Source organism: Schistocerca gregaria, chromosome 8 (assembly GCF_023897955.1).
Source record: "Schistocerca gregaria isolate iqSchGreg1 chromosome 8, iqSchGreg1.2, whole genome shotgun sequence".
Classification (NCBI taxonomy): Eukaryota; Metazoa; Arthropoda; class Insecta; order Orthoptera; family Acrididae; genus Schistocerca; species Schistocerca gregaria.
The window spans coordinates 389256208-389277778 of record NC_064927.1 but is presented as its reverse complement, the minus strand read 5'-3'; the positions used below and the strand labels follow the sequence as shown (position 1 = coordinate 389277778).

The window sequence follows — 21571 nt, the reverse complement described above, 5'->3', positions numbered from 1 at the left end:
CCATTTCAGTTGGTTGTTCGGCCTCCTAGACTGGCCTAAACCTGGTAACTTCCGACCCTAGGCGCGCCTGTAGTACACCATAAATTGAAATACATCCTCCTTATTGTACCTAATTTCCTGTTTTGTTATTTAACGACAGCACTGGATGCCCACTCTCAAATCCTGACCGATCGACCTCCAGCACACATGCACCATGAGGCAAATGTAACAGCCGCCTCCCCCGTTTCCCAAACCCTGTAGGCATTTACAATTATTGACCAGAAGTGGGGTCATATACATTTACAGTTTATAAAATAAGATTCGTAATAAATTAACTATGAACAGCTGGTAGCAGATATGTATGTAAACATAGTTCAAATCGAGCGAGGTGGCGCAGTGGTTGGCACAATGGAATCATATCCGGGAGGACGACAGTTCAAACCCGCGTCTGGCCATCCTGATTTAGGTTTTTTGTGATTACCCTAAATTGCTTCAGGCAAATGCCAGGATGGTCCCTTTGAAAAGGCAAGGCTGACTTCCTTCCCCATCCTTCGCTACTCTGATGGAACCGATGATATCACTGTTTGGTCCCCTCCTCTGAATCGACCAAACGTACACTGGTGGTTCCAAAATTAAAGCAACAAACTGCTGTTTCCTCGTCCTGTGTTTAATTCACGAAGTAATCATACGAACTGTCAACCAAATTTCCATATGATCGTGTTCTGCACGGAACATGGCATTCTGGTCAATGGACAACCACATCTATGATGACGTCTGGCCACCCATGAAACGAGGTACTATTTTCCGGATAGCGTCGTATCCACAATCGTTGTGTACACAGCCACAGGTGGTGCAGTATGGCACAGAGAGGATGCCTACCAGACTCTCAGCGGTGTAGGGCCAGAGAAAGAAAGGAAGCAGGACAGTCGTTTACTAATGTGGCCTGATGGCTTAGTGTGAATCGTTCTGTTGTTTCTCGGATGTGGCGACAGTCTATAGAGACCGAAACTGTATCCAGAAGACCAGGGCAGGGCCGACCATGTGTGACTTCAGAAGAGAGGAACGTTATTTAGCTGTAAGTGCAAGACAGTACAGCCTTAGTACTGCATGACAACTGGAAAGTGAGCTCTCAGCATCCATGGATGTGTTGTAAAGAGGCAAAAGTTGTGCAGAAGGTTTCACGGAGTGCCCTTTGTTGTTGGAGACCTGCTGTTATGTCTACCTCTGACGTGTCTACACAGAATGAAACGTTTAGAGTGGAGTCGTCAACATGCCACCTGGGCAGTCGAAGAGTGCCCAATGTTGTTTTCAGAGATGAGTTCTGATTTTGTCTGGAGAGATTCTCAATGGATTTGCATCTGGAGGGAACGTGAAACACGATTTTTGGGCCCAAACATTGTGGAAAGAGACTCATATCAAGAAGTATCCTTAATGGTGTGGGCAGGGATTATGTTCACCGCTCAAACGCCTCTTCATGAAACTGTAAGTTTAAATCGTCGAGCTTTAACTGCTGTCAGATATCATGACGAGATCTTGAGACCTCTTTTGCGGTTGTTGCGAGGTGCTGTGGCCCCAAACTTCGTACTGATGGACGATAATTCTCGACCTCATAGAACACAGGTGGTGGATGTTTTCTTGGAAATGGTAGATATTGTACACATGGCGTGGCCTGCTTGCTCTCCCGGTTTGAACCCCATAGGGCATGTCTGAAAAGCGCTGTGAGATGGCTTGCAATACGTCAGCATCCACCAACCACTCTCCAAAACTGGGAGAAGCTCTGTGGGAATAATGGAAGTCATTCCCTCAATATGGGACTGATGACATCATTCATGGCATGCTCCATCATTGTGAGGCCTGTACTGCAGCCAGAGGTAGTCACACCCCATACGGAGCACATTGACCAGATGTCAGAATGTGTGTGCAAATCTGTTAAGTCGGAAAAAAAACGAAAAACATTTTTGTCTACCATTATGCATGTTGCAATTTTCTACATTCTGTATTCTTTACATAATTTCTACTTTACTACTACCTCTTTATACTGTTCTGTGACAAAATAAAAGTCCCCTTACAAAATTTCCGTTTGTTGTATTAATTATGGACACCAGTGTAGTTCAAATATACTAAAACTGCCCATTTAGACATACTATAGGCAGCGGACCAACTTCTGTCAAGGTGATATTGAATGCCTAAATCTTGTATTTCTCACTGTAATTTTTATTGGTATCTCGCTTCACAGGTAAAAACACGGTTGTCTAGATATTCTGAAAAATTAGAACGATGACTCCTCCTCATTTAGCTCCTATATAAAGAGTGTGGAGCTCTCTTTCACACTCTCGATTTTTTTAACATTTTTCCAACGAAGACTCTTTTGCTCTATATTCCTCATCATCAATCATTCCAAACTTATTTAAACTAAATTTCGTCATTTTATAAAGATCTATCATGTGATTTTGAATATAGCTGTTTCTCAGCAACTGTATACAATTTTTAAACAAAGGAATTTTATAGCCAACCTGTTGCAAATAACTTTGGTGCAATTGACCTAGGTTTCAACATCTTCTAGGGCTGTCTTCATCATAATGAAATTATGAATGAATACTGTATATAATGCATAGAAATTTAAGTATCGCAATAAAACAATCTTAACTAAGATGAAAACTGTCATTATGCACAAAGGTTACTTAAATAAAATTACATTACGAAAAGCAATGGTCGGAGTTTAGAGCAGCTATGCTCAAGTCAAAATTTTAATAAAGTACATTCCAGCCTTGTCACGTATGCCTAACTAGGAATAACATCTGACTGACTGGCCCAGAGGTTTATATTGCTGCGTCAAAAACAATACAAGGTAGCACTGCCAGTCGGGCACGGACGGTGACATGTGCCAATGTGAAACATTATTACTGCAATTACTGAAAAATCACAGTTAAGTATAAAACCAGATTAAAGGGAATGGAGCTTAATGTATTACTGATGTTACACAGTAGTGAAACAGGTGAAGTTTAGTAGCTATCTATTATACTTTACAGAAATTACTGTTATGTAAAGGACAGAATAACATACAAAAACTGTACAAACAGCTGTAAAACCTAGAAATATCTACATGAAGTTAGCTACCATAGTACACATCTGAGATTCCTAGAAAATTATGTTTCAGAACTAGAGGCAAAAAATATAGTAAAAAATAGGGGAATCAAAATCCTGCAAGTAGTGGATTAAAACCACTGAAAAAATTTTTGTTATGTAATTGTAACCATCCTTTGAGATGAGGCCATCGTTCTGAGACATATGCTTGAAAATCTCCTGCTCTTCGAGTACGTCCAATATATGACCTTTCTTTTCTCCATGCAAAATTGAAATTTCTTCAGTTATTTTCGTTTTCTGACTGGAAATCAGCAGACCATCAGATAAAGTGGAATTATGTACATTAGTGCCTCTTTTTCCCAGTAAATTTTCTTTGTACCTGACCCTAAAAGATCTTCCAATTTGTCCTATATAAGAAACAGGACATGTTTCTCAAGTGATTTTATATGCTCCTGAATTACATATAGGAGCAACTGTTGACTTGAGATTGTGAACAAGATTTTATGCAAATTGTTGTTAGTGGAGAAGGTAACTTTGTATCCACATTTTTTAATATAGAAACCGAGGAATTTTATAAGAAACAGGGCCTAAAAATGGAATCGAGAAACATTTTCTTGCTCGTTGTTGTCAGAAACAGCACTGACGCCTAACGTAGTTACTTTAGTGTATCTTTTAGCTTTGAAGATCTTGTTAACTGTTAAGAGATCATAGCCTTTATTAACAGCAGTAGTTTTTATTACATTCGTCTATTTATTGAGCTTATCAGGTGTCAAAGGTACAGAAACTTCACAATGAATAGCTGACTGGAAAAAAGCTTTTTGTGGGAATTAGGACGCACTGAAAAAGTGGGTACAATTTGATCTGTATTAGTTGCTTTTCGAAAAATACTGAAAGAAAGTCTGTCGTGTTCAGCAGCAATACTGAGGTGAAAGTAATTAAGCCGACTATCGTTATTTTCTAATTCACAAGTGAAGCTGATTTTTTCATGAATACTATTGCAAATTTTAAACAAATGCTGAAAAGCTTCCTGAGAACTACTGTATGTGATCAAAACGTCGTCCATGTACCGAGAATATGATAAAATACCCAGATTAGCAGCAGAATAATTACTGAAGAATATCTGTTCTAGCGAATTGATGAAAATATCGCCTACGATGTCTGCCAGTGGGTTACATATTGGCAGGTCGTCAGGCTGACGGTATAGTTTGCCACTGAAAACAGAAAAACTGTATTTTACTATCATTCTTAGCAAACGAACTAGGTCAGTGATTTTCTCGTCAGAAATATCTTTTTTTAAAAGTATGTAGGTTTTTAAATTGTGTCAGTTGTAATTTGAACAAACAATGTAGTTATCTTGACACATTGCAGATCTTTGATTTTACTGACTGTATTTTGACTACCGACCACCAAAAATAATTTTGAAAAATAAAGGATTTTTCATGGAGAAACCTTGCTAACTAATGATGTGAACTGTTAGTACTATTCACAATCGCACATATCAATGGTGACTTTTGTGTACTTTAAACTGGGAACGCAATTTTGGGGTCTGTGGCTCAAAATTCCGACCATTGATTTTCGGAATGCAATTTTACGGAAATAACCTTTGCACGTCATGACAACAGTCATCTTAATTAAGGTTTTTAATCGTCATTCTTAATTTTCTATGTATTATTTTATAGGATTCATTCTCATGAAGGCACCCGTAGTAGGTGTCGAAACATAGGTCAATTGTACCAGAGTTATTTGCAACCGGTTGGCTGTAAAGTTCCTTTGTTTAAGTCTATCATGTACTACGAAATAAAGCGGGTATTACATGGCGATCCGCCGCGAACGGTAGTGGTCTAGTGCGACAGCCGTCTAGCGGTAGAATGCTTGAAACTACGGAAATTAGCAGACACATTATCCGCGCGCCAGAATAGAGAGCAGTTCGAAACTGCCGTCAATCCGCGCATGCGCAGTAGGCAGCCATAACTCGCGCATTCGTATAAGGGTGTATCACAGTGCTTTCTGCTTGTTTGGTTATTGTTAGGCGGCTAGTGGCTAATTTCAGATTTTTGTGTTGAGGATTTTTCGCGTTGGGGGGTATTCTGAATTTTTTTCAGTAAACAGGTTTCTTAAATGCAGAAAAGAGAATTTTATTTGCTGTACACTCCTTTATACTAGCTGTTTGTGTAAGAATTTTTTTCCATTGATAGCTTTGTATTGTAGAAATGAAATGGAGCAAAGAGGCATTAAGTGCCTTAAATCAGGCACACAGCGAGGAAAGGAGTGTGCATGACACACTGTACAATAATAACATAGTAGGAAATCGTTTCTTTCTGAGTAATATGCATGAAATGTCAAACGGTGATTTTCGATTTGTAGTGTAGTGTCTTAGTTTACGAAAGTTCAGGTTTGATTTGATTGCATCTCTTGCTTGATTTCAGCATGCCAGAAAAGATAAACTGACAGTGAAAGGGAGAAAGTCTTTGCAGTTTGGCCCAGTGCGATGGACGAGGATTGCAAAACTCTGAGTAACACACACACACACACACACACACACACACACACACACGGAAAAATAACACAAGTTCACCTTTAAGTATTGGTCTTTTCAATTGTTGCAAATTGCAGTGCATGTATCCACAGCAACTTTTGACTTTTGAAATGGTGGGGTGTGCTGTTTTGTGGTTAAAAGCCGGACTCTTAAAATATACCCTATTCACCTGGAAACGTAATGTTACAACCGGCCTGCAATATAACAGGGCGTTCACCGGAATTTTATCAGTGATCTAGGTTGGTATGATCACAAAACGTATAAACATATAATTATTACTTTCGAGAAGATGGGATAGCCTCCTTCATGACCGTGTTACACTTTCTGATTCCATCTTCTATCATGGCAGCTTCTCAAAACAGGCCATGTCCATCCTAACGGAGTTTCGAAATTCTTGCAAATCTTCGGGCCTCAGTTCTTTCATTAACAGTCCCTTCTATTCAGCCAGGGTCGAACCCATCAACGGCTAATTTTTCGTTTTCGTCGCCGTTCTGCTCTAATCCGAATATTTACTGCCTACTACAGGGCAGTAGCTCCAAAAACAAGTGTATCCTCCATGTGCAATATGCTGTATAAATGTAAATTTCTATATACATGTAGGTGTGTAACCAAGAGTCGTAGTATAAAACTGTCGAGTCTGTAATTCAGAACAGTACTAACCTACATAAGCGAAAAAGCTTCTTGTGAGTATGTTATGAACCAGCTGTGACGTCATCACGTTCTTTCGACTTTGACGTGCCATGTAGCGTGACTGCTCAGGAATTCCTCTAATCTTCGGTGTTCCAAAACATGGCAGGACGTTCAGGAAAGCGTCAAACCTCCGTTTTTCTAACCTCGGACCATCTTGGTTGTTCGCTGAAATTATATTCGATCGATCTAACATCTTTGATTTTGTCTGATGATTCAGTACTATCATCTCTGTAACTGGGTGTGTTTGGTCTCCGCCATTTGTCAAGGAAGTGTTTACTTTTGTTTTGTTGCAAAACCATAGCAACTGTTCAGTAAAACTGGCGGTGTAGATGTGTGAAGCGGTTATTTGTTGGCTAGGTCTGTAGGTGTTGATTGACTGCGTAAGAAATTTTTTTTCGATTGTGACTATTAAAATGGATTTACGGCTGTTTACGATTTGGGTCGGTTTCTTCTCTGTTGGTAAGTTTAATCTTTGTTTCTAGTTAACGCAACCTCTTATAAATAATTAGGTGTGGCAGTGAACGAACAAAAATTTCGCGGGTTTAGGATAAAATATAATATTTTCATGCACCTGGAGATTTTTAGTTTTTATAGCTTTCGTACCCATGTATGATTTTTGTACTTTGAGCAGGACACCCGCACATGCAAACTTTTATGTATAAGAATTGCTAGGGTTACATTTTGCATAACTATTTGTATTAGTACATTTTTTGCGACGAAGAATTTATATAAATAGCTGCAGACAACTCTGTGATTACCAACATATCTAAATTTTTTTCGACTAGTCGCGCATGGTTACATTATTTTGAATATTGTTTGCTGTGTGATAACAATAACTTGTACGACGTTGGGTAAAATTAGATACTAGCATGTGAACACTCATATCGGAAACGACATGGATATCAACGTAATGGAAAGTTTATCTAATGTTAGATACCAGATTAAACTTCAAGCAACACATTTTCCAACTTTGAAAGCTATGGTAACATCAACGTACAGATGATGTTGATGCTGGGGTAGTCACAGCTAAGGTACCTATACATAATTGATTGACAATTCATACAGTACATCAGTGTTTCAATAGAGGTATTAAAGCTAATTATAATAAAAACTGCATGAAAAGTCCAATAGTCTGCTTGAGTTGATTAGATACACAACTTGTGTGCAATTTTTAAGTCACATCTTCCATAAATGCTATGCCACACGGTACAGGGAGCCACAGAGTGACAGTTGGCATAGCCAGGCAAAGTTCTAAGACCACTTGATTTGATAAAAATCTGTGTCCGTAATGAATGTCTAGTCTGCGAGCTTCTGGACGCTAATCACTGCACAAAGTCCAACAACACCCAGGACACCTAGTTGCTTTCATCGTCAGCTGCAATTATTATTATTGTTTGTGACAATCACTCATATGCATGTCAGCTTTTGGACTCAATATTTTTCTGGATAACATTTACGAAGGGTGTAGTTTGATGCTTGACTTAGGTCTACACAGCTTATGTTAATTGGTAAACTAATGGCAGTTCATGACATTCATCACATTTGTATCACACTGACATAGGCGAAAGGAGTGACATATTAATTAACAGAGAGGTAGTTAGTCAAAGAACTGTTATTGCAGATGAGTCATTCCATGTCAAATCAACACACCTATTTTACCTCACCCTTTTAGATTTTGCTGATTGTTGACATACTTTTAGTGGGCACTGAGACTAAGAAAAATACCAAATTTCAATTTTTTATCTCATATCATTCCTGAAATACGGTCATGTAAAATTTTCAAAAACCGGCCAAAAATGTGTGAGTGGACTTTTTTTAAATTGTCCTAGGAGCTGCCCTAATTGAGCTAGAGAACTGGGAAAGGTGTCATTATGGATGCTCTTTTCAGGGATATACAACAAAACATAGCTTTTTAATTAATAACCTGTTTCAAAATATTAATATTTTGATTTAATTTTTTTACAAAAAGTACATAATTGAAAATTTTCAAAATATTTCCATAACTACTTCATACTATTATAAATCACATGGCAAAATATAAATCTGGGGTGATGATGGGTTCATTGTTTAAAAAAATTATTGTGGACTCTTGCTTTTCACGGCACTAGTTTGACCATATGGACCTTTAACAAACAGGAATTTCTTTAAAATATACTGAAAGGTTAGTAAAAAGAAAAGTATTAGACATATCAAAACATCACCTTATCAAACCAAAACTAATCAGCATATTTTATAATTAAGTTGATTGCTTATTTTAATTTCATACAACTTCACTAATAGTATATTAACTGATATAACAAAAACAAGAAATTGAGCATTTAACTACAAACTGAAATAAAGTATGAATAAGTACAAGTATTTACATAATAGTTCTTGTAATGCTTGTTTTTGAGTAACAGGTATATGTACATAGCTAAATATAACACAATAGGTACTAACAATAATTTTGAAACAACTTTCTGTAAAATATACATTAACACTAACCTGTGACAAAAATTAAGTTTTGAGTTGAAAGCAGTTTCCCAATAAATTGTCTTGGAACTTCACATATTACATTTTAATAAAGCTGACTGGGTTTGGTTTACATCACTTTCATTAAGAACGTATGTTCTCCCTGTCGTAGTAAATGGATTCACTTTTGTGAGAACATCCACAACTGACACCCACAGGACATCTGCGTCTGCAGGATAAGAGAATGACTTAGCCGGTCCACGTGCATGAAAAAAGTTATTTTCACTTCATCAAGTTTCCTCCCCCCCCCCCCCCCCCCCCCCCCTAAAATGTACCCAAGCCACCAGTTTATGCCATATACAGTGGTGACATAGCCTGATACATCTTGTAACTTCAGTTTGTCTGGTAATGTAGTTACTTCCCTCTCCCAACTCTGAGTATCACCTGAGAAGTATTTGACTATTAATTTTGTTGTAGTGTTGGGAATGAAAGTGTGAAATTGCTGTGTTCCTTTGATTGTCAGTGCCTCTTCAAGTCAGTGTTTTAAGAATATTTCTGAAGCAGTGTAGTCTTCTTGAGTGGAATATGCAAAATCAACATTTGTGATATTATCTACTGCCCACTCAAATAGATGTCGTGCGGTTTGGATCTGATTTTGATATGGCCTTTGCAAACTTGCACGAGCTACCAGTCTGTTTACTGAACCCCCTACTCCATCACAAGGCTCTTTCCCATGTGCTGTGGCTGAAAAACTGCCACTCAACTTTTATGTTGAAGTCTTCCTCATGAAGGCAAAGTTTCAGGAAGTTTTTCTTATTTTTATACTGAGCGGCAGAACTGTCAGAATAATATCTTTTTTGGAATCTTTTGAAATTTATTTGTTAGATATGAAATTAGCTTCTTTTGAAAGGTGTAAACCTCAGTTGTATTGTGCTCCAGGCAATCAGAAACAATGATGAAGCTCGTATGCTCAATTTTGTCTTTCTGTTTGTAATATATAACAGAAGGATGAATGGTAATCTGCTGTCTTGCCCAGTGGAAACTCTGAACTTCATCCTGTAGAACTATACTATAATTTTCTGAAAAATCACTTATGACAACAAATTCAAATTTCATAAGGTTTTCTCTTGTGGAGTTACGGAATGTTCGTTGTTGCTTGGCAATGAAGTCATGCCGAATCAAAGTCGATATCTTACTACAAAATAAATCTATGAAATCTTCAGAATTTTTCTGAACAATTTCCAGATTACATCGGTCAACTGACATCCACTGGAAGAACTGAACTTGTTCAATTAAGTTTTCATGAAAAGAGTCTTTTAAAACTTTATGTATGACAGTTTCTCCTGGGCAGTATTCACAGTTTCCCATGTTGCAATCAACTGATGAGGGGTTGCAAAGCATTTTTGCAATGTACTGCTTATAATTGTTTAGGCTGCTGTTTGTTACTATATTTAGTTTGGCATTTTCTATCATTAATTTTATGTTTTGGTGAGTTGTGCACACGCAGACAGTGTGTGTGCCACTCCGGCCAGTTAATACACAGTGTTTTGGTCTCAACTCAGCAAATTTAGAGAAGCCTATTTTTATGTTAGGAAACTTTCTTTAAAATGTATGTAAGCTTCTTTCAGGTTACACAAAATAAGTCTTCTTGATATTTTTGTTTTATTTCCACTTGTTTCTGTAATTGTCAGACAATCTTTAATACCTGGCATTGCCCTGCTAACTTCATCATTTTCATGAAATGAATGTACAGTTTTTACAGTTTCTGTTGGTAAACACTTCCCTGGTTTTGGGTTTGGACCTTCCATGAGTCCTCTTTCTTTCAAAATTTTTTTGGACTGCTGAACAATGTAATAAGGAGCATTAAATTCCCTCATTATTTTCCTGACACTCCACATTCCATTTTTGAGGTAAACTTGTAAGAACATTAGTTTTTTATTGCTCTACTTAAAAAAAATTTAAAGTTTCTTTTAAGATTTTCAAGAATGGATTCATCAGTATCTGACGAAGAAGTTTCAGGAGCAACAAAAAGTTTACGCATCGTTGATGAGATTTTCTTCACTTTTGATTTGGCCAGTTTTTGAAAAGTTTACTTGACCATATTTCAGGAATGGTTTGAGGTAAAAAATTGAAATTTAGTATTTTTATTAGTTTCAGCACCCACTCACTATAAGTATACCAACTTTCAGCAAAATCTAAGAGGGTGAGGTAAAATTTTTATTTAAAGTGTGTTGATTTGACATGGAATGACTCAGATATTATAATTGCAAACTAATGTAAATTTTTGAAGGAAATAATATTTGCATACAGACCATGTTGAATCAGAATCAGACAAAACTCATCGTAAATGCCTTCATGAGGAAGTGTTAAGAAGTAGTAAAAATTCAGAATAGAAAACAGTTAAAAACAATTAATTTGAAGGGAAGAAAGGGGTTGAGTAGACATATTTCAACATATGTGTTAGGAAGCACAAAAGTTGATAGAACAACCAAAATTGTCCAAAAGTCCAAGATACCAATATAAACATTCTGACGATTCACAAGAAGAACTGAAACATTCTTAATTATACATACCGGAAGTAATGCAAGCTGAGGCATAGAGAGCTATTTGAGGCCTGGGGATGGTGCTATGTCAAAGAAATAGCTGTAGCTGAGGAGTTGTGACACATTAAGAAAAATGCAGCATTACTTGCAAGAATGTTTATAACAAAAAACATTCTCGAAAACTGAAACAATGTTGAAAGGATTTACTTCGTAAGAAAGGAGACAGATAATAAGTAAATAATAATAAAAATCCCTATTGGTCTTTTCTCCACACTGCATCAGATACTCGCAAAAAACCATCAAAAAGTACATGAAGGGGGCATTTGGCTGTAGTCAGTGAGTCATTTGCAGGCCCTGGCTTGAGTGTTAAATTGAAATGGTGGCAGGTTTGTTTGGGTGGGAAGGGTGAGGTTTCATAAATGACATTGTTTTCTATTTATTGAGGTGTGTGTTCTTATTGTTTCTTTGTTTTTAAAGTGGTTTGTGAATTGTGTAATTGTATTACTGTTGTTTGCCCTCTTTTCTTGTGTTATCTATGTGTTTCAATCCCACATTCATGTGCAAGTTGGCATCTAATACATTTGATTCTTGGTTTTGTTGAACTTACTTTTGTTTTGTAATTTTTAGTCTCTGTGTATTTGTATTAGTGTTTTAAGTTGTGCAATATAGATTAGCTGATGTTGTCAGTACCGCATTTTGTTGGTTTTAACGATTGTTTCACCATGTGTATTGATGTTACTTCGTGGCTTTTTGTGGTATGGTCTGGGATTTTTGTAGTAGTGTGGGTGTTTCTAGATGAGATATATAGCTCAACTGATGTTACCATTTGGTTGCTTGTATTGTTCATTTTTTTGCTTTTTTGAATTATTGTTTGCTCTTGTTGTGGCATGTATATTTTGCTATTAATATGATTTTGCAATTGTTATCTTAGATATTTGTTCTTGCTCAAAACCCCTCTTTTCCTTCAGCAGTCCCATTAACTTCTATATTTATTAATAAGAATTTGTGTGATTCTGTACTTGATGTCTATATGATTGTACCATGGAAACATTTAAGGTTATTGGTCTCCCTTTAAAAATAATAATTGTGGTGCATCTTGAGAGTTGGTATGACATTGGTCAAAGATTAGTATTACCGTGGGGCAACATAGTCACTTAAAACATCCCTCAAATGTAAAAGATTTTTAATTCTGATCTTAATTTCCTTTCCTCTTCCTATATCTTGACACACAGGTCTGCTGACAACACATGTAGGAGTCCAATGTAACTCATATTTTTCTTAGTTAAATTTCTTTTTACTCATTCTGTACAGGAAAAGGGAACATTAGAAGTAACATCCTATCAACAGTGATGTTATTAGAAATTGTGCGTAAACTCTGATTGGGGAAGGACGAGGAAGGAAGTCTGCAATCACCTATCAAAGAAAACATCTGAGCATCCACCTTCAGCAATTTAGAAAAATCATGTAAACATTAAATCTGTTTGGCTGGACTGGGATTTTTGAGCAATGTTATCCCTGGGACATTGTGCTAACTATTCTACACATGGGAGGCATTACAGTTATCAGTGTTGTAGCCATCACTCTGTTAGTGTGCAAATCTGTAAATTTGGGACTTTTAGCCTACACACATTTGTGTACATGTGGGGAAGTTTCTGTGAGTGTTATAACATTTTTGACTAATTGTGGAGAAATTTGTGGCCTTATTTGAGCAGCTCTTTTCTTGTAAACATTTCTTTAAAGGAGGATTAGTTTTGCCCCAAAATGCTATTTTATAAGGTTACAAGAGACTGGAAGTACAAATATGTGACATTCTGTAGTGCATACTGTAGAAATGGCTCTACCCGCAGAATGAACTCAATTGAAGTCTTTACAAAGATGAAGTATTCTCCAGGACATTCAATTTAATTAACTGTTTTGTTTAAACAGTTTATGCTCAGCGGACACCTACAATATCACGCATATCACAAGAACAAATCAAAGACATTGGTGGCACTGTGGAACTTGAATGCTCAGTGCAGTATGCCCAGGACTATCCTGTGCTGTGGATGAAAGTGGATCGAAATAGGCAAGTTGATCCGTTACCTATATCAACTGGAAGTTCGTTGATTATTCGTGACAGCCGATTTGCTTTGAGGTATGATACAGCCAGTTCAACATACACCTTACAGGTAAGTACACAGAGAATATGTATCACATACAATATGGAGATAATTACTATTATTTTTGTTTAAAAATATTGGCTTCAGATACTAATTCACTGCATAGTATGGATAACTGCTGGTGTTCTTGGCTTCACAATTACTGTGTCCTTCAGATAAACTTTAAAAACAAGTACACCAGATATAGAAATGACAATAAAATGTTAAATATAAGGAAAATGTATTGTGATTGTAATCTGCTTAATGTTAGAGTTGCTTTATCCTTTCTGTAAATTCAGCCAGTACTGATGAAGTTAAGGAATGATAGGTATAAGGAGATAAAATTACACTTTTTAAAACCTGACTGCTCTCCGCATTTGTGTTCCATAAAGAAGAAATTTGTGGTCTTTTTTTAAGTGTGTGTGTGTGTGTGTGTACATAAGCAATATGTATACCTATGTAATGTGTGCTACTAAATGGTTAACTTTGATTCATAGTGCACAGTCCGGTTACAGGTTACCTATCGGCTTCCAGGAGCAACAAAAAATTGATTTTAAATATTTCATATAAAAAATTAAGGTGCTGATGTAAACAACTCATTAAGAGGTATAATCTTATGTTGGAGGTCAACTCAGTAAGACAAGTGTTACATTTATCGGCTTTGTACATAACTTGTAGCTGCGTAACTCAGTGCGCCAGTTACCTAGGCTATATTCATCCACTTTTGAGAATGAGAGCACTTGGCAGTTTTAAATACATTTTATACATAATTTCAAACCTTTACAAAACTTTTTTTCTGGCGTTGCCCTTCCCAGAAGACTTGAAAGAAAGAAGAGTTTATCACTTGCTACATTTACACTGTTCATGCAGTAAAACATCAGCATATGGGATGATGATTTAATTTATTACTAAATTTACTTGCAACACATTTTTCAGACATTATCCGCGTATACCACTTATTGCGCATGCAAAATTATATCATTGTACAATATGCAGGAAGTGTGACACCATAAGCATCGAGATAAGGGGTAAAATCAGCTTTTGCTTGAAACAGAGTACAAGCTGCCCAAACTATACTCATTGGTGTTTTGACGGTGAGAGCACTTAGTGACTTCCAGCAAACTTAAACTTGGTTTCAAACCATTTCTTAACTTTTTCTCAGTTACTTGCCCAAGGTCAAATATTCAATACATTAACTTATTTGTAAAATATTTAGCTGTTTAAAACAAATTTTCTTTTCACTAGTTTTTTGGTAGTGCGTGCCACAAATTAGCACAGTTACAGGAAATAAAAATGAGCAGTTTGTAATTGTGCATGATTTTCAGATAAAGGACATTCAAGAGACTGATGCTGGTTTCTACCAGTGCCAAGTGATCATTGGTTTGAACAACAAAATAACAGCAGAAGTAGATCTTCAAGTCCGCCGTCCACCTGTAATTTCAGACAACTCTACGCGCTCATTAGTTGTAAGTGAGGGACAGGCTGTAAGACTTGAGTGTTATGCTGGAGGCTATCCTGCACCCCGTGTTTCTTGGCGTCGTCAGAATAATGCTATCCTTCCTACTGGAGGTTCTATATATAGGTAAGAGAAACTGAAATTTCTAGTATTATTGTTATGTTCTACATATCTTTTGCCAATATTCATATGTCAATCGTGTATTTCAAGAACACATGGAGAAAGCTACAGTAGTGAGTACAGAAACTAGATGTGATGAGATGTAGATCAAATGTGAGAAAACCTGAAACTTCCTAGCAGATTAAAACTGTGTGCCCGACCGAGACTCGAACTCGGGACCTTTGCTTTTCGCGGGCTAGTGCTCTACCAACTGAGCTACCGAAGCACGACTCACGTCCGGTACTCACAGCTTTACTTCTGCCAGTATCCGTCTCCTACCTTCCAAACTTTACAGAAGCTCTTCTGCGAACCTTGCAGAACTAGCACTCCTGAAAGAAAGGATACTGGCTTAGCCACAGCCTGGGGGATGTTTCCAGAATGAGATTTTCACTCTGCACCTTTGCAAAGGTCCCGAGTTCGAGTCTCGGTCGGGCACACAGTTTTAATCTGCCAGGAAGTTTCATATCAGCGCACACTCCGCTGCAGAGTGAAAATCTCATTCTGGTGACAAAACCTGTTTTTAAAAGTATCATTGTACAATATGTGCAGTGACACATATGTACTATAGTTTGGTTGGCATCAACTGTCGTCCTTGTATTACACATGCAGGATGTCAGTAAACTTTTTATTGCCTCACTTACTAGATAAAAGTAAAACTGTGTCTCTCAAAGTTATTTCTTCTTGTAATGTCATGACTCAGAGGTAATAACTGATAAATTATAGGCTTGGCCAGAAAGTAATTGAAGATTGCATCAAAGTGTGGAAAAAACTGTTGGCTGCTGACGAAGGGACAGAACTGTGGTGGAACTGCTTCCTTTGAAAGGTGCTAGAAGCAATGAGAGTGTGTGTGGAAGGATGCATAAACTTTTTGAGTGATGAACTGACAATAGAGTAACACATAATACAATTTCTGTTCTGTTTGTGTTTTGATGCAACACTTTATGGTCTAAACTTTTTGGTCATGGTCCCAGTTACACACATTATTGCATCATAATCACACTCAAGTCCATATCCAAAGGCAGAGTCATCAGTGAAATTCAACACACAGCATTGAAATCACATTTATTATGAACATCAGAGCAGACCTGCCCAGGACAGAGAGTGCAGCTATTTATAGAAACGTGAAATATTCCAGAGTATACAAGCATAAGATATTTCAAGAACCTTCTAGAAAAGATAAATACTAAGTAACAAATAATTGCTGGTGATCAGGTTTTAAATGGTGAAACACTGCATGCTTTCAGCAACACCAACAACTACACCACGCTGCACACTACATACCTTGTGGCATTGCTCCTCTCCTATAGAAACAGCAGTCTGCCTTTTCAGAAGTTCTCATTGGAATTGGTTATAGCACCCTGGATGTAGATCTCCTCAGTGGTCCTCTGTATGGTGACACTGTCATATGAATGCATTCTGGTCGTGTTGTTACATTCTCTTCACTAAGAAGAGCATTAAAGGTAATACCTCCCATTGTTGACGTGCACCTCTGGCTGTAGTAGATCTTCATCCAGAAGACATGAACAATGACTCTGCTCTTTTGTCTTTCTGATGAACAGTCATATTCCTTGACTTCATATGTATGTGTCCAACAAGCAAAGAATGATATGGTATGGCCCAAGTTGCACTGACAGTCCTACTTTTTGCACAGGTGTAAAGATCTGAACCAAGTCTCCTGGGCTATATCTCACTGCCCAATGTGTGTTGTTTTAGCATTCTTTCTTTCTTATGTGTGCCCAGGATCCATATGCACTCATCTTCGCATATGACCAATCCTCTGGTGTGTAGTTTCTTGTTCTGGCAAGAGGACCACTTTTGTGCAATGTCCGGCTTGTTGCCTAAAATTTTGAGGTGACAGTTTTAAAGTATTGTCAAGGTGGCTGGCTCATCTGTGTTTTTGTAAGTGATCAGCTAGCCATATATTCCTGTGAATTATTTATTTTTCCTCTTGTCTTATTTGTGTTTTAGTTGACAGTTTTAGAACCTCTGACCATTCTTAATGTTGCCATGTGCGTTAGTGATTCTGGAGGTGATCATAGGTGAGATTGGGAAAGAGTATGTGATTCCTTTTTATTCTCTTTATCACATTTTCTAAGTTTTAGCCACATTAGTTTCTACTAATGTTTGTATGCCCAGTTGAAATGGGAGTAGTGTACCCATCGTTGTTTCTGCCTCACGACCTTGGGGCGAAAAGAACAGTGTGAAGCTTATATAGTGCCTTCATTCGCTGTGTTATATTTGAATGTCATGATGAGCAGTATTGTGTCCTAATCTCTCTGTTCAGCATCAATATACACCGAAGGTATATCTGCCAGTGTCTTATTACAGCATTATTGTGTGATGCCATTTGTCTATGGATGGTAGGCAGTTGTCATCATCCGGTTGATGTTGCAATATTAAAATTACTTAGTCTTGACTGGGAAAACTTCCATGCTCAGAAACCATCGCAAAAGATCCTCTGTGCTTCAGAATGATCTCTTGCAAGAAGCTTCCACACTCTCTGTGGCCTCTTCAGATGGCACAGCTTTGGTGACAGACTATTGTCCACCGATTCCAATTTGTTGAATTCGGGAACATCCCCAAGAGGTTGGTTTGAACTCGCTGAAATAGTGCTGCTGCAAGTTGATTTGGTACCCGAGGCCCCAGAGGTAATTGGGGCACATCGTTCTATCATCAGTTTTCCTTATGTAGTGTCTAACAGACCTGACCTCCTTCTGACTGTGTCTAAAGTCTTCATGCATCCCAGGTGATCAGATGTTATAACATCATGAAAATACAGGGTGTACATGAAGTCTGGGAACATTTTCAGTTATTTACTGCACAAGAACTAAACATTGGACAGATGTCATACATATCGCATTTTGAAGGGAAACTCTGAATTTTTTTTTACAAACATTCGATATGCAAACCATGAGTGACCTGGCAGATGTCAATATGGTAATCGAATTCTTGCCATACCCGTCCCAGCAGGGCATCATCGACTGTGGCAGTCATTTTCCGTATTCTCTCCTGAAGCTGTGCTATATCATGTGGTAGAAGCGGTACGTACACTAGATCTTTAATGTGTCCTCTCAGAAAAATGTCACGTGGAGTGGGATCCGGTGACCAGGGAGTCCATTTCATGAAACAGCTGTCCCCTTCTGTAGCATGGCCAATCCATCAATGCAGCAGCTCTGTGTTTACGTACCCATGAACTTCCGATAAAAATGGGATGGGATGTCATTGGAGCCATTTCGAGTTCACGAGATGCACAACACACCGATTTATTTGGACTCCTTTTGAATGTGTCTCGTATGCGGTCCACATTCACTTCACTCACACTGAGACGTCCGCTCCTCTTTGCTGGGCACAAGCAACCCGTCATAGCAAATTTGTTGTGCCAGTGGTAAATGGCCTTCCTTGTTGGTGGCTTCTTACTGTACTTGCTTCTAAACATCTGTTTTACAGCTGAAGCACACTTGTTTTTGTCAAACTCCCAACACACTGAAAGCTTGCTACGCACCTGAACTCGCCATGTTTGCAACTAGCGCCAACTATCGGCAAATTACCAAACTACATTGTGGTGGTACACATAAAAAAAAAAAAAAAAAACTTTCAGGATTTCTCTTCAAAAGACTTGTGTGTGATATCTGTACAATGTTTGGTTCTTGCACAATAAATAATATGGGATTGCACAACAAATACTTTATGTACATCCTGTACTTAAGAGTAGCTAGCTGGCTGTGGATGAGCTGGGATGACAAGCAACCATTATGCCCCATTTGATTGTAGTTTTTCTTGTACAATGCTTCATTTATTAAATGGAATTTTCCTTTACTTGGCTCCTGCTGCTTCATGGTTGTTTGGTTTTCATTAGTGCTGGACCTTCCTTGCGTTCAGCAGCAATATCATTCAGTGCAGTGATGACAGATTTCATCCACACTGCTGTGCTCTGCCAAAGGATTCTTTGAAATGCTGTTGACATCCTATTTGCATCCAGTTTTGTATATCACTGTGAGGTCATAAACTTGAAGCCTTAGTGCCCATCTTACCAGTCAACCTGATGGATTTTTCAGGCTAGCATAGAAAATGATGGTCCATCAGAATGGTGAATGGTTTGCCTAATAAATATAGTCAGAACTTGCCAGTAGCCCAAAACATACAAGGCGCTCATTCTTTGTTGTAGAGAGTTAATCTAGGACTTGAAGAGTGCTGTAGAGATCGGAGTACGACAAACCCTACTATGGCGGGGTACAGTGGAGCCAGGAATGGAGGCCCAGTAACCATCCGATGTTTTGTTGTCAAAACATCATTGTTAAAACATCCATTTATTGTTCGTCAACTACAACAATTGTGATGATACTTGGAGAAGTCAGTGCACCCACAGCATAAACTTACATGGACTGTGAGTAGGCACGGCCATCACCGGCCAGCCTGACAGGTTGCAGTGTTGTGCAGCTGGCGGGTGATGATGCCAGTGATTCTCAGAGGACGCCGACAGGAACAAAGGGGACATGGCTCATGGCAGCAGCAGTGTTTGCCCACATGAGCAGAGGTAGGCAGCAAGAAATTTTCCTGCAAAGGCGACGGTGGGCAAATGACTAAACTGCTCCAGGCTGGAATGGTAGACCTCCAGAGTAGAATGCCAACAGCAGGTGAGGTAGGGCTGAGGTTACCCACTGTTTCGAGGGCACTAAGTCCGCAACAGCAGCAGCAGCAGCAAAGTCCAAAAGTGGAGACTGGTTGATATGTAAAGACTTGCGGACTGTCTTAGGTCCCCCAAGAGCTGGTGGCTGGTAAATTGTGATATCTCTGACTAGAAGTAAGTATTATTTATATGGGATTGGGCCATAGTGGTGGTCCACCCATCCCCCACCCCCCTCATCCCGAAACACCGGTTTCTGTCACATAACGAGGACGACACGTTCGTCATCTGGCCACATGGTATGGATAAACTCCTTGACTTCCTTACACATCTAAACTCCATACACCCCAACATCAAATTCACTATGGAGACTGAAACGGAGGATAAATTACCTTTCCTTGATGTCTTGGTCAAGAGGACGGCTCACAGCACCCTAGGTCATGTGGTGTATCGGAAGACAACGCACACTGATCTGTATTTGCACGCAGACAGCTGCCACCACCCTTCACAGAGGAATGGAGTACTTAAAACTCTAGTACATAGGGCGCGCACTATCTCTGACGCAGAGAGTCTACCCCAGGAATTGGAACATCTGCGAACTGTATTTCGAAAAAATGGGTACTCAGAGTGGCAGATTCAACGTGCTCTCCGCCCAACCACTGCAGCACAACCTGTTGAGATGGATGAAGTCACGAGGGAGGAGGTAGGCACTGCATTTATTGAATACACAGGCGCACTCTCGGGGAAAATCGCCCGCATTCTGAAGAAACACCAGGTCGGAACTGTGTTTTGTCCTCCGAATAAAACTCGTGCACTGGTGGGGAGTGCCAAAGATGACCTCGGTTTGAGGAAGGCCGGCGTGTACCAGATTCCGTGTCAATGTGCCAAGTCGTATATTGGTCAGACGATGCGTACCGTCGAGGATCGATGCCGTGAACACCAGAGTCACACTCGACTGATGTATCCGAGCAAGTCGGCGGTCGCTGAACATTGTTTGTCGGAAAATCACGCTATGGAGTATGACCGCACGAGGATTCTAGTACAGACGTCGAGATACTGGGACAGCGTTGTTAGAGAGGCCATTGAAATTCGCACCAATGACGACCTCATAAACCGTGACTTTGGCTATAATCTTAGCAAGGCTTGGGAACCAGCGATTGGGTTAATCAAGAGTAAATCGAGCAAACGTATAGTTGTGACGATCACAGCGGACAGAGCCATCACACTGACGTCATCTCAGACGCCGTCGCAATCTGTTCCACCACGCGACCGGGGCGCGGACGGCGGAGGGAGCGCGCCGCGGGCGGAGAGTATTTAAATCGGCCGCCGCCGCGACCGAACCCAGTTCCCCCTGAGCAGCCATAGCGTACGGATCTCCGTGTCGGCACGATCACAGGAGCTCAGTCCGTCAGTTCACCTGATGATGGCGACATGTTTGATCGCCGAAATATTGTGCCCGTTGGACACTACAGCCCGACAGTACACCCGTGGATATTTTGATAATATTCCATAAGACATCTGTGAAAAAAAATGCAAAATACCTGACCTTTTCTGTATCCCCAAAGTTTGCGATAATTCTTATGCCAAAAGTAGCTCTACTATATCGTTTTCCCAGTTTAAGTTATTATCAGTATACACACCCAAGAACATAGAATTTTCTACCCTGTTTATTATTACCTGTTGGTATACTAGGTTAATAGGAGGTGCAATAGCTTTGATAGTACAAAACTGTGTCCTCCCACCGCCAAAGTGCAAACACCACTTCGTAATTATAACGGGGAAATCATTTACTGTTTTCTGTGTTTTCTTTGCTTTGCATCGCAATATTTGTATCACCTGCAGACAGGACTAATTCTGTTTCCTGAGTCAAATAAAATGGTAGATCAATGACATAAAGCAAGAACTGCAATG

The 21571-nt window shown here is 39.0% G+C and overlaps 1 protein-coding gene across 1 annotated transcript in view; it reads left to right on the top strand.

Annotated features, from left to right (window-relative positions):
* Positions 1–6486: 6486 nt before the first annotated feature.
* LOC126284001 (lachesin) overlaps positions 6487–21571 on the top strand; it is a 33301-nt gene continuing 18216 nt past the window's right edge. The window contains exons 1-3 of the mRNA XM_049982543.1: positions 6487–6748; positions 13210–13451; positions 14747–15003. Coding sequence (XP_049838500.1) covers positions 6703–6748; positions 13210–13451; positions 14747–15003 — 545 coding nt within the window. The 5' untranslated portion in view covers positions 6487–6702. The remainder of the gene's footprint in view (positions 6749–13209; positions 13452–14746; positions 15004–21571) is intronic.